The 13,837-nt window shown below is 40.1% G+C and overlaps 1 protein-coding gene across 1 annotated transcript; it reads right to left on the bottom strand.

Moving 5' to 3' along the window:
- Positions 1-4: 4 nt before the first annotated feature.
- LOC140557683 (carnitine O-acetyltransferase) lies at positions 5-13,129 on the bottom strand. The gene is made up of 14 exons (XM_072682366.1): positions 13,037-13,129; positions 10,249-10,527; positions 10,003-10,121; positions 8,087-8,140; positions 7,839-8,004; positions 6,997-7,171; positions 6,313-6,491; positions 5,434-5,534; positions 4,268-4,387; positions 3,624-3,746; positions 2,660-2,795; positions 2,462-2,524; positions 2,202-2,339; positions 5-1,770 (listed from the first exon to the last, which is right to left on the bottom strand). Exons 1-14 carry the CDS (start codon positions 13,061-13,063, stop codon positions 1,555-1,557), a joined length of 1,896 nt encoding a protein of 631 aa, XP_072538467.1. The 5' UTR covers positions 13,064-13,129; the 3' UTR covers positions 5-1,554.
- Between the last annotated feature and the right edge of the window lie 708 nt (positions 13,130-13,837).

The following is a 13,837-nucleotide window of genomic DNA, read 5'->3' as shown; positions in this document are numbered from 1 at the left end:
AGAGTGTGAAGACAACCATGCAAAGATTATATTGTGGACCCACAGTAATGTTCATTCAGTGTTAGCAACGTTAGCATTTTTGATGAAGTACTATATTCCTTTAAAATGGTTTGTGATTGTCAGTTTTTAAAATACAAAAACAAAAAATGTAAGAAACCTGATTTCATTGTACGTTTTCTTTTCGGTCACAAGAAAACTAGACGTTTCTGTTGGTAACCTCTTGTGAAAACAAGTTTGTAGGCCTTACAGCTTATGTGCACAGTGTCAGATGTAGATTTATCTGAATAAATATGTAAGTATAGATATACAGCAGTCCTTTTAAGAAGTACTAAGTGCTAAAAACTCGATCTGAGCAGAGAAACACATGATATTGGATCAAAAGACTAAGGCTACATTCACACAGTAGGTAAAAGTGGCCCAAATCTGATCTTTTTCATCATATATGACACATGATGTGTTCCCTATGTGGCAGTGTGAAGTCAAGTGCCTGTAAGAGACGTACTGCCAAAAGACTAGGACTCTCTGAAGCAGATAAGCATGAACCTTTCGCACCATCTCTAATGCTTGGGCTGGAGAGGTATAAAGCCCCCCAGCATTGAGCTGTGGAGCAGTGGAACTGTGTTTTCTGGAATGATGGTGCTGCATTCAATACTTTTGGGCTGAGCTGGGGAGTTGGGGATGAGGTCCAAAATCCTGACCTTACTAATGCTCTTGCTGCTAAATGCAATCAAATCCTCACAGCAGTGCTCCAAAATCTAGTAGAAAGCCTTTTTCCCTGGACATTAGAGACATTACTTACTCTGAGAAAATGTTTTAATACTCTTGATTTTGAAAGGAAACAATGGATGAGCAGGTGTCCCAATACTTTTGTCCATATAGCGTAAGACCATGCTGTAAAAGCTATATGTGATCTTTTTCGTCATATATGACGCGACATGATGTGTTACCTGTATAAACGGCAAAAAACACTTGGAAATTTCCAGTTCTGATTTGGGCCACAGTCTGAACGGTCAGATTAATGCAACTTTTACATCAATCCAACTCGACACTTGTCATAAATGTACCCTGAGAAGAAGGGAAAATAGATTTTAGTGAATGTGCATCAGTTTGGGAGCTTTCAGATAAATATCAGACGAATGTCAGACATAGGTCAGTTTAAAAAGATCAGAACAGCCTAAAAAATTGGATTTCCCTGCTGTGTGAACGTAGCTTTAGTATAGGTCTACAGCAACCCTTCAGACACAAATCGGTAAACAGTAACATTAAGTAACAGCACAACTAACAAAAACCGTACAGATAGACCATCTCAAATGTTCTGTTTGTGATTTGTCCACCAACTTACTGAACCTGTTGTGGGACAAACATTTCAGTAATGGTGACTTGCTCTGAGCAATAAGGGAGCGAGAACTGTCAGTTCTTGTGCGTTCACATTGTGCCAGATGACTCCATGCGGGAGCAGTAAATATCACTGTCAGGCAGCAAGTATCTGCTCCCCCAACCTGCCAGGCTTTTACCCAGGTCTTGTCAGCCTGTACCTTCCTCCAGTACAAACTCTCACTCGCCGGGTTTGGGTGCCTGCTCCAGAAGAGCCTTCATGTCGAGCAGTGCATCCTCAAGGAACCGGGCCAGCTTGGTGGCGTTGGTTTCCTCACAGCTGTTGAAGGCCGTCACGGCGAAATTGATGTGGTCGTCCATTGGGTTGTAGCAGACCCCATAACCGTCTGGTACCATGGGCCCGATGCACATAACACAGTCTGTCTTTGATCCAACCTGGCAAAGGCATCATAGCACCACCTTGAGTTTCTTGTAAAATGACATTGTGTTATATTAAACCTTCGGTAAAAAAGAAATACAGCTAAGGCTAGAGATATACTTGGTTTGATGTGTTGGTTGCGCACGTCCTCAGAAATTTAACGATACACGTATGCAAATTATGAAAACAAATCTGAGGGTCTCTGGTCTCCAGTGGAAGCCTCCGGGAACAGGTGTAGCACGTCCTTGTGTAAATAAGCGCACGGCCAACCAGCAAGTATATCTCTGCCCAAAGAATGCATGAAAGATGACATCTTTGTCATACTGCTAGCTTGTCTATATTACTTCTTCCAGTATTCCTGCTATTAAAAGAATAGTGTGGCCAAAAATCTCATTCATATCATTTCTGCTTACCTGGGACCTCTCACATAGTGTAAGAAAGCACGTACCATGCTGGTGAAGAGGTTGAAATGCATGGCCACAGCATAGGATGTGTCCATGAAGATGTCAGGGAGAGAAGTAAGGTCCTCAATGCCTTGCATCTTTAGCCCCAGCAGGTGCCTGTCTATAGCCTGCCCATGGATGGCCTGAACATGGAGCAAATGTAAGAACAGAAAGAGAAGGTTGTCATTTCTTTGCACATTCAGTCATGTCTTACTGTGGCCATTATGTGCTATATCTAAATAGGAAATACGAGCTAGACTCCTACCATGTGTGTGTACAATCTGTGGCCTTTGATGGCCTTGTCCAGCAGTGCCAGTTTCTCGGTGCGCTGCAAAAAAAATTGTGGCACCAATAAAAAAGTGCACAGTGTCGTGTGCAGATTCTTTAAGCAACCTAAGCAACTTAAGATGTCAGGCTGGTCAGGACCATCACATTTAATCTGCTGCACATAACTTTGCCTGACCTGTTTGTCCTTGTCATCCATAGCTTGTACGAATCTGAGCGACTCAGTGGACGTTGTGCGGATGGCCTCGGTTCTGCCCAGTTTGAACATGCGAAGAGACGCGCTCTCATATGTAGGGCAGCACATATTGTAAATCCTAAGAAAAGAACCAAACACATTAGCAAGGAAACAGTCCTGAACTGTACGTGACTGGGTGTGTCCATTCGCTGCTGTTACACAAAACCCTCATATCTCCAAATTAGCAACTTTACAGGAGGAGATTTATAGTCACTTTGGAGTATTCTATTGGTCCTTGTTGTGAATTTTTGGCACAATAGAAAGAACACCTGCCAGATACTAATTATGTCAAAAATGGAGATAAAGGTTTTTTGCATGACAGCAGCGAAGTATGTGGATGAAATTTACACAGTTAACTACAGTGTGGCATAATATACATTATGTATTCAAGTCCAAAAAACATTTTTCTGTTCATTTTAATGTAAAACAATTACGAAAATATGCCAAAACACTGTGAACACAACAACATAATAAAAATGTTAATATTTTACATATAAACACAAATGTGGTATTCAATAAAAGTTCAAGTTACATTACTTTTAACACAAACTCTCTGCTACTTTTGAGAAATAGAAAGCAGTGTGTGGGCATGTATTTAAGGGAACATTGACTTCTAGTGTGTGTTAGCTACATTAGCCTGGTAGCTGTAGCTAACATGTTTTGGCTGATAGACCACCTATCTGGGGTAAGTGAAAAATGTAATGCAATTATGGCTTCTGTATGCTTGATAAGGGAGTGAAAGTATGCAACTTGGAATGCATGGAGGTTAAAACCTACCCATCTTGACATGCAAGAACTGGCCCTCCTGATGCTACCTGCTGCCAATGCTCATGAACCATCTAGCTGATATTTCCAAATGCACCACTGTTACAACTGTCGACAGATGGTGCCCTGTGTCCTAACATACCTGTAGTAAGCCAGCTGCAGAGCCATTTGGATGAAGCCATCTGGACTCGTTTTACAAGACTTGAGGTGTTTCTTCCCGTAGTGTGAGAAGTTCAGCACCCGAACATCCAGATCATGAACCATTCTGCAGAGCAAGAGGACTCGAGTTACAACACATCAATCATTTATTGGGAAATAAATGCAACAAAGGGCAGTTTCAAATTCAAATCTGCCCCACATTGCCTCGCTAGCGTTCTAGGTTTGGTAGATATTAAACAGGCGAGCACTATTCTCTTGGGTTTGCTATTAAATTGTAATATAATTGTAATATAATTAACTACATTTTAATTACATATTGAATAATGCAGAGAATTAGTACCTACCAAACATGCTCCAAGAAAGAATAACCAGTGAACCAGCAACAGGGTCATGAGCACCCATAGCTCTCTGAAGCGATACATGGAGGTCCCACCTCACAATATGCAGGTTCTTAAAAGATCTGCTGCTAAGGTCTTGGTGCCAAAGACCACAGGACACCTTCCGAGGTCTTGTTAAAGCCATGCCTCGATGGGTCAGAGCTTTCTCGGAGGCATGAGGAGGACTTACTCAATACTAGGCAAGTGGTTTTAATGTTATGGCTGATCAGTGTATATTAAAAGTGCTCACATGTTCATGTTCTGTTTGGCTTTCTCAATGTCCTTCTTGATTTCCGGAGTTATGTTGAAGCGAAGTTTCAGAGGCATGGGAAGTGGAATCATAGGAGCTCGCACCATCTCTGTCTTGTTCCTGATGAGAAGATGTTAAGGGCTTGTGAATTAAAGCCACCTCTGTGATGGTTCTTTAGACCTTTCAAAGGTTCTTCACACTCACACATCTCTATTCCAAATGTTTTTTAATGGAACCAAAAGTGTTCTTCAAAAAAGTTCTTCTATGGCATCTTCTCTGGCAAAGAGAGAAGATTGCTTTGTCATATACAGTGTAAAGAACCTTTAAATCAATTAAAGGTGAAGGATCATTGGACCTTTAAATGGTTCTTCATGCTCACATATCTCTATTATAAACATGGTTCTTTATGGAACCAAAAGTGGTTCTTTTAAGACATCACTCAAAAAATCCTTTGTAATAGTGAGTGTGAAGAATATTTAAATTGTTCTTTAAACCTTTAAATGGTTCCTTACACATCTCTACTATAAACATGGTTCTTTATAGAACCAAAAGTGGTTCTCCTAAGGCATATCTCAAAGAACCCTTTGCAATAGTGAGTGTGAAGAATATTTAAATTGTTCTTTAAACCTTTAAATGGTTCCTTACATGCACACATCTTTAATCAGGGTTCTTCATGGAACCAAAAGTGGTTCTTTAATGACATCACTCAAAAAAAGCAAAGCACCCTTTATTTCTAGGAGTGTAATTGTGGTAAACACACTGTATATACTGTAGGCTGTTAAAAGTATGAGATCATTGATTGATAGAACATTTGGAGGTTCTTCCGTTTCCGTCTTCTTCTAAAAAGCTTTTACTAAAGGTTCCTCAAAGCACCTTAAGAGGATCCTCCAGTTTCAAATTGAAGAACCTCCAACGGTTCCTCAAGGATCTTATACGTTTAACAGTGTAGAGCAGGAGTGAGCTGTAGTGTTCCTAATTCCTATCTGTTGTTGCAGTAGTAAATACTGTTCTGCAGGCTGCAGTGAAGCAGACAGCCCACACCACCTCTCTTCTACTGTTATTACAGTACACACAAACACTTAAACTGACCACATGGACATGTTTCAAAACCATACACACACACACACACACACACACACACAAATGACAAATTAGCAGATTCTCACATGTACTCCACCACGTGGTCCACTAGGTACACAACAGGAGGTCCCTCAGCCGGGGCGTGTTCATAGGTCAGACCGCACGAGCCGTCCTCCCCCACTATAAACTGCAGGTGGAAAAGAGTCAAAGACAACAACATAAAAACAGAGAGCAGTTCTCAGACCACGCCGATAGAAAATGGCTAAGTGAGATGGGATGGGCAACTGAACGCTGAACTAAATGTTGAGTCTGTAGCTCCTCCCCCTCCCCTGCAGGTTAGAACCCCCCCCAATCAACTGGGGGGAGGCCTGCTTCCCTGTTCTCCTGACCCCTGATCATGGAGGGCTGTGGTTTTAACAGGATTCAAACTCATGACAAGCAGGCAGTTAGACTGTAGGGCCACTCTAGAGCAGTGAAGCCATCTACATTTCCAGGTCCAAGAAAGACTGGAAGGGCAATGTGCTGTGCTTTTTTGTGTAATGTAATTTCACAGCTCTATAGTGGCCCTACGGTCTAACTGCTGCTCAGGAGACCTTCTGACTAAACTAAGTTGAGTTAACTCAAAAAACGCTCTGCATTTAGATGCTTTAGCCTATACACTTGGCACTGTGTAAGGGTGGTCAAATAACAAAGCAATCATTGTTGAGATAGATGTAACAGATGTGACTACATGCTTTTCTAAATACGCTGTGGATGACATACTTTTCATTATTTTATTTTTTTTACCAAAACAATATTAAATCCATTTTTATAGCCTTAGTAAACTGGGATACTACTGCTTTCCCATTTCCTAATCTCAGGAAAAATAAAAGTTGGGATACACATTTAGCGTCATATGTCATACTGCCAAACATCTGCCCTGTGGCCCGTTCTTTTGTGTGTGTATTGTGGGTTCTTGCACTGACCTGTAGTGTTTTATCAAACCAGCGGTTTCCACTGTTCCAGCGACTCCCTCCACCATGCAGCATCTGCGCTGCTACTTTACTGTAGTAAATGTCGTCTGACACTCGTGGCATGGGGGCGTCCAGACACACTAAGAAGATACTCTTCTGGATCATCCGGACTGACTCCTTATTCGTCTTGTCTATGATACACACAGACACACAGACATTGTTATTAGTTCTTCAGGTAGTCTTATTGTTAACATAGTGGAGTTATGAAATAACTCAATTCTGAGAGGGGGAACATACCTGAAGCACCTCCTCCCTAATCTTACAACCTGTAAATCCCATCTCTACCGTGGTTCGCGTAATCCTCCACCACCCCGTCACGTCCGTTTTAACCCTGTCATCTATCATTACTGGCTCCACATATCAGAGGGGGACTGGCTTCCTATCCACAAAGCAGAAGCCACCGAACTCCAGCCCAAAGTCCTCCCCTTCTCTTACAGTCTTGGCATAAACCAATCCTGATACTGATTTGAAGAGACTGAATATTCTTATAGCCAACAATATTGGCTGATAAAATGATGTATTTACACTCTTTATTTTATTTATTAGGTTCCCTAGTAGCACAACTGTTTAACTGTGGCAGTTGTCAAGCTACAGTCATAACAATAATCCAGGTACTGTAGGATTGTAGTACATCACCTTTGATGAGATTGTTGTAGGCCTTGCCCCAAGTGTTCCGGTGGTTGGAGGTGAGGATGCCGATGGGCTCTTTATTGGTCTGTAAGGAAGAGTTCCAGATCTTCTCCAACTGCACATAGATCTGATCCACCGTCAGTGGAGAGCCATCGCTGTTGTACACATCCAGCACAAAAAACTTGTAGAGAAAAAGAGAGGGTACAGAATAGGAAAAAGCTATAACTTGATGATAGCCTGCAGCATAAGCCGTTTGCCAGATACTGTTACTCTCTTTTAGGCGTGGTGTTCAGGTTAGCTAGCTGAGGAGATTGCAGTTGGTTGGCAGGGATTTATCTTTTAGGCAAGGTTTTTTTAAGCCCCTCCCCCTGCTGCGCTCCCCTGTTTGGGGGGGGGGGGGGTTGGAATACGAACGGTGTTCATGGTTCATGATTTGTCACTTCCATGTACCAAACTCTTATTATTCAACTATACCAAGTAAATACACGTTTACATTCTAGGGCCCGTTTAAGCGTTGGTCCTGTCTATCATCTGGAGCAAATTTGAAAAGTCGTGGCAGAGCTCATCGGTATTCAGAGGGGTTGGACCCAATATCCTGATGATATTTTTTCAAATAATAAAAAGCTAGTTTTGCTGTTAGCAGTAGGCAACTTCATAGGCTCAAGCATATTACCTCAAACCTATGAATTTGCCTACTGCTATCAGCAAAACTGGCTTTTTATTATTTGAAAAAATATCATCAGGTTATTGGTTCCAACCCCTATGAATACCGATGTATTTAATATGATCAATAATAACATAGTTGGCTTTCAGTGCACCACTTTTTACTAGCTGCTGATGTTACTCACCTGAAAGTTGTGAACTATGGTAATGTGTGTTGGAGACGTCTTTCCAATGCCGTAGTTCACCACACTGTCTTTCTTGGGCCCTGGTAGTCGACAGGATGACAGCACCTGGTAATACTGGTCCATACACAAAGGCTTCCCTCCAAGGTACTCAACAGGCAGTGTTTCACTGCAACACAGGTCAGGTAAAAATGGGCAGTCAGCAGTAAACACGGTCAGACTTTTAAGATTCACAAATACTAAGGACTCACTTGTCAATCATTCGTTTGAAGTCCAAAACCCCAGCAATCAGTTTGGCAGCAAACCTGTACAAATGGAAGAAGCAGTCATTTGGGTCTGTCCAAACAACGTTTTGTCTAGTCCCTGTAGAGAAGTACTGCCAATAGAATAGGACTCTCTGGAGCGGATAAACATGAACCTGTTGGCACCATGCTGCCTAATCCCAGATGTGGGCTAGAGGGGTATAAAGACCCCTAATACTAAACTGTGTTCTCTGGAATGATGGATGGTGCTCCATCCAATACTTTTGGGATGAGTTGGGGAGTTGGGGAATGAGGTGGGATGGTGATCATACAACATCCTAACCTCACTAACGCTCTTGTCACTAAATTCAATCAAATCCTCACAGCAATGCTCTCAAAGTGGTAAAAAGCCTTCTGTAATAAAACAACTGTCAATGAATAAGCAGGTGTCCCAATACTTTTGTTCTTTTTAAATAATCATAAAGAGGACAGTGAATCATACTAATGTCCTGTATGTTGATCACCATGAAGGGAAAAGCAGAAGCACCCAGAGGGTTAAAATGCTTGGCCCCCTGTTATGGCCGCTCTTGGCTGTACACACAGTTTCCTGTGTGTAAACAAAACAACCCCAAGGGACAATGTACATGAACAAGAGTCTGAACGGGGAAACATGGGTGAAACAGACGTTTACAGCACTTTTTGAGATTGACACAGATTTTAGCCATGGATCATTCTGCAAAAGCCGCTATGCGCTGCAAACTGATCTTAAAATAGTAATAGGTAAAGGAGAAGTCTGTGTAAAGGTCAGCCTGCGACATGCGCTCCCCAATCTCAGTATCAGAGTACAACAGAACATCTCCCCTCCAGCAGTACAGCAGAAAACAATAGAAATATGATTTCTACTGTTTTAATGTGTTAGAGATTGGAGGTATGAAAATAAGTGCTGTTATATTATCACACTCTCCTCTCCTATGTAATTCTATTATATTCTACTTTACAATAAGCTATGATACTCTATTCTACTCTCTCTCTCCTCTATTTAATTATATTCTGCTCCACTCTACTATAATCAACTATAATTTAGTACTCTAATCTACTCTATTCTCACCTCTATTTAATTCTATTTTACTCTACCATAATCTATGATACTCTATTACACTCTATTTGATCAATTTCCTCTATTCAATTATATTCTACTCCACTCTACTATAATCAACTATAATTTAGTACTCTACTCTATTCTCACCTCTATTTAATTCTATTTTACTCTACCATAATCCATGATACTCTATTCTACTCTATTTTATCACTCTCCTCTATTTAATTATATTCTGTTCTACTCTACTATAATCAACTATAACTCTATTCTACTCTATTCTCACCTCTATTTAACTCTACCATAATCTACTATACTCTATTTTACTATTTGTTTCACACTCTGCTCTAATTCTATTCTACCACAATCTACTATAATTTATTACCCTCTATTCTACTCTACCATAATCTACTATAGTCTATTACACTCTATTCTACTCTATTTGTTTTCACACTCTCCTCTATTTAATTCCTGCACTATTCTATTCTACCTTAATCTACTGTAATTTATTACACCCCATTCTACTCCATTTTATCATTCACTTCTATTTAATTCTATTCTATAATCTACTATGCTCTAATATACTATATTCTTCTCTATTGTTTTTCACACTACCATAATCTACTATCATTTATTATACTCTATTCTACTCTATTCTCACCTTTTTGATTCTATTTTACTCTAAATAGAATCAAACTTTACTCTATTTTTATACACTCACCTCTATTTAATTCTGTTATACTGTTTTTATCAGTGTAATTCTGTTCTATTCTACTGTAATAAAAGCTTGTCTAGTCCCTGTAGAGAAGTCCATTATCAAAGGGTGTACCTCATCTGTCCCTGGCGGTCTTGGAAGTGCATGGGGGGTAAGACCACCCCAGGGCTGGAGAACACAGCGACTGGCATACGGGAGTCCAGATAGGCCGACTGCATCCACCACTCAGAGAGCTGCATCAGGCAACAGCAGATTGGCACAATTGTTAAAGAAGTGAGGATAACAGAAATGTGTGTGTGTGTGTGTGTGTGTGTGTGTGTGTGTGTGTGTGTGTGTGTGTGTGTGTGTGCCAATACAAACCCAGTTCTCAGTTTTGCGGGCTCTCCGCTCCAGCCCCCTCTGCAGTCTCTCTCCCACCCCGCCGCTCCGAAGGAACTCAGCCATGAGCTTGCGGGTGTGCTCCATCTCTTCCTCAGTGACCAGTGGCTCCATCATGGCCAGGTAGCGCTCGCACGTCTGTTTAAGTGGCGGGACGGGTAGCTTGGGCAGACCATCTTGATGAGCAATGGAGCGATAGCGCAGCTGAAGCGACACCACAGGCCTCACTAGGCGAGAGGGCACCCCCACTCCTGCCCTGGACTGGGAACAGTAATATAGAGACATTCATTGTGCATATATTACTTATATATTACATATATCATTATTACATGTGCATGAATGGGCGGAGCTAAACGTCTGTAGGCTGAATGGGCTAATATAACCATATAATCACCCATAACGTAAAAAAAACAACAACAGCCTAAAATGGTGTACGTCCCCCTTGTGCCGCCAGAACAGCTCTGACCGCATGAGGCATGGATCCCACAAGACATCTGTAGGTGTCCTATGGTCTCTGGCATCAATGAGCCTTGGGCACACCCATGACGGTTCCTTTCTTGGACTGCTTTTGGTAGGTACTGACCACTGCATACTTGGATCACCCCACACAACATGCCTGATGTCATCTAGCCATCATGATTTGGTTCTTGTCAAATTGTGGCTCGGATCCTTACACCTGCTAATTTGTCCTGCTTCCAACATGTTAGCTAATATGCATATCCCATCACTTGACAGGTGTCACTGCGCCGAGATAATCTGTGCCATACACTTTATTTGACTTCACATTACAGGTTCACAGTAGAGCTGGGCAATATGACAATATTTTATCTATCGTGATCAATGTTTTTATCATGGTACACAGTAGGCTTTTATCTGCATGTTTCATTACAAAACGAGTGTAATCGGTCTTATTTAATTCAATGGAGTGCAGCATATTTTGAGTAAAAATCACGGTACTGGGAGATTATTTGAATAGCCGTTTTTTTTTTTTCGCTGCTGGTGCATTTTGTCTACATGACAAGGTGATAAATACGAAATACGGAAAAAGAAATATACGATATTTAAATACATTTTTCAGCTAGAGCTGGGCGATATAGAAAAAATATATATACGATATTTAAAGACATTTTTCAGCTAGAGCTGGGCGATATGGAAAAAATATATATACGATATTTAAAGACATTTTTCAGCTAGAGCTGGGCGATATGGAAAAAATATATATACGATATTTAAAGACATTTTTCAGCTAGAGCTGGGCGATATGGAAAAAAAATATATATATATACAATATTTAAAGACATTTTTCAGCTGGAGCTGGGCGATATGGAAAACAAAAAATATATATATACAATATTTAAAGACATTTTTCAGCTAGAGCTGGGCGATATGGGGAAAAAAAATATATGATATTTAAAGACATTTTTCAGCTAGAGCTGGGCGATATGGAAAAAAAATATATACGATATTTAAAGAAATTTTTCAGCTAGAGCTGGGCGATATGGAAAAAAAAATATATATATACGATATTTAAAGACATTTTTCAGCTAGAGCTGGGCGATATGGAAAAAAAATATATACGATATTTAAAGAAATTTTTCAGCTAGAGCTGGGCGATATGGAAAAAAAAATATATACGATATATAAAGACATTTTTCAGCTAGAGCTGGGCGATATAGAAAAAATATATATACGATATTTAAAGACATTTTTCAGCTAGAGCTGGGCGATATGGAAAAATATATATATACGATATTTAAAGACATTTTTCAGCAAGAGCTGGGCGATATGGAAAAAAATATATATACGATATTTAAAGACATTTTTCAGCTAGAGCTGGGCGATATGGGGAAAAAAATATATGATATTTAAAGACATTTTTCAGCTAGAGCTGGGCGATATGGAAAAAAATATATATACGATATTTAAAGACATTTTTCAGCAAGAGCTGGGCGATATGGAAAAAATATATATATATATACGATATTTAAAGACATTTTTTACGATATACAATATTTATCGCCTTGTCATGTAGACAAAATGCACCATATCCCAGGTTTGTGGGTTTGTGGGTTTGTGGCCTTACATAGGCAGTAAATCTTCACAGCTTAGTTCCCATATATACAGACTGGTTAGTGAATGGCAGAGTCATGTGTACAGTATTTATAACCTATCAAAAGGAACTTTTCCATTGTTTTTCCACGATATGGGATTTCTTGGTGGTTTTACTCACCCTCAGTGTGTAAACCCCCACAGGCCTGAGCTGTCCCAGCACTCAGCAGCTGAGAACTGGCAGCTCCAGGTTTTGTTTTGAGTCTCACGCCTCTCTGCTCGTAATGTGAGACCACAGCCTGGGACTGAACCTCCTGTCATGCTCTAGTCAAGTCTGCCTCAGCTCACTTTAGAAAGGTCATTCTACAGCTCCACACTGTCCGTTCCCTTCCCGAAATATCCAGATAAACACATAATCGCACCCCGTGCGCTGCGTTTTTCCATCATTACGCACCGAGTCGAGCAACCAGGCGAGCTAGCTGGCCGCATTCCCACCGAGCGTCTCTGCAATAAAAGCACTAGCATTGTCTCTAAACAGCTTCAATATGACACAGAATACAGAAATACCGAGCTTTAAAGATCCACACGCATTTCCCCGAGCCCTGCTGCCCCAGAACAGACCAAGCCGAGGTCAGGGTGGAGCAGCAGGCAGTAAAAACCGTGCGCTCATGCTGGTCATCAGGTTTGAGCCCCAGGGACAGTAACGCTAACGTGGACTCACCGCCGCTCTCGCCAGGACGCACAGCATGACTTCAGGCGATTAGTCCGGCCAGGTTTGTGGGCTGGTCGTGGGTAAAAAGTCCCCCTGACATTCTGCGCTCCAAGGACGAGCAGGGATAAAAGTTTCTGTCAAAGTTTGCGCCCTTCTGCGCCCCTGTTTGGCCAAGACCGAGCACTACACCTGCGCCTGTCTTTTTTTATTATTTATTTATTTATTTATTTTATTTTATTTTATTTTATTTTATTTTATTTTATTTTATTTATTTTATTTTATTTTATTTTATTTTATTTTATTTATTTATTTTTTAATTTATTTATTTTATTTTATTTTATTTTATTTTATTGTATTTTATTTTATTTTATTTTATTTATTTATTTATTTATTTATTTTATTTTATTTTATTTTATTTTATTTTATTTTATTTATTTATTTATTTATTTATTTATTTTAATTTAATTTAATTTAATTTAATTTATTTATTTATTTATTTATTTATTTATTTATTTATTTATTTTATTTTATTTATTTTTTACACCATTCTCAGTTTCCCTAGCCTCCAAAATCACACTAATTGATTAACTGCAATCACACCGGTCTGTGGTGCCTCATTCCACAGCAGCCCAGCAGCTTATTTTATAGGGGGTAAATATGAGTGACACTGTATGAATGTTCTGTAGTAAATAACTAACTATGATTTTCCATAGCGCTCCATATTAACCCATTCATTTCTGGGCTCGGTAGACATCCCCAAACCCGAAAGACATTCCCAATCACCCAAGTGGTGATTCTCCTCTCTACAAT

Source organism: Salminus brasiliensis, chromosome 6 (genome assembly GCF_030463535.1).
Source record: "Salminus brasiliensis chromosome 6, fSalBra1.hap2, whole genome shotgun sequence".
NCBI lineage: Eukaryota > Metazoa > Chordata > Actinopteri > Characiformes > Bryconidae > Salminus > Salminus brasiliensis.
The sequence above is the reverse complement of the archived record's forward strand: the minus strand, read 5'-3'. Positions and strand labels throughout refer to the sequence as shown.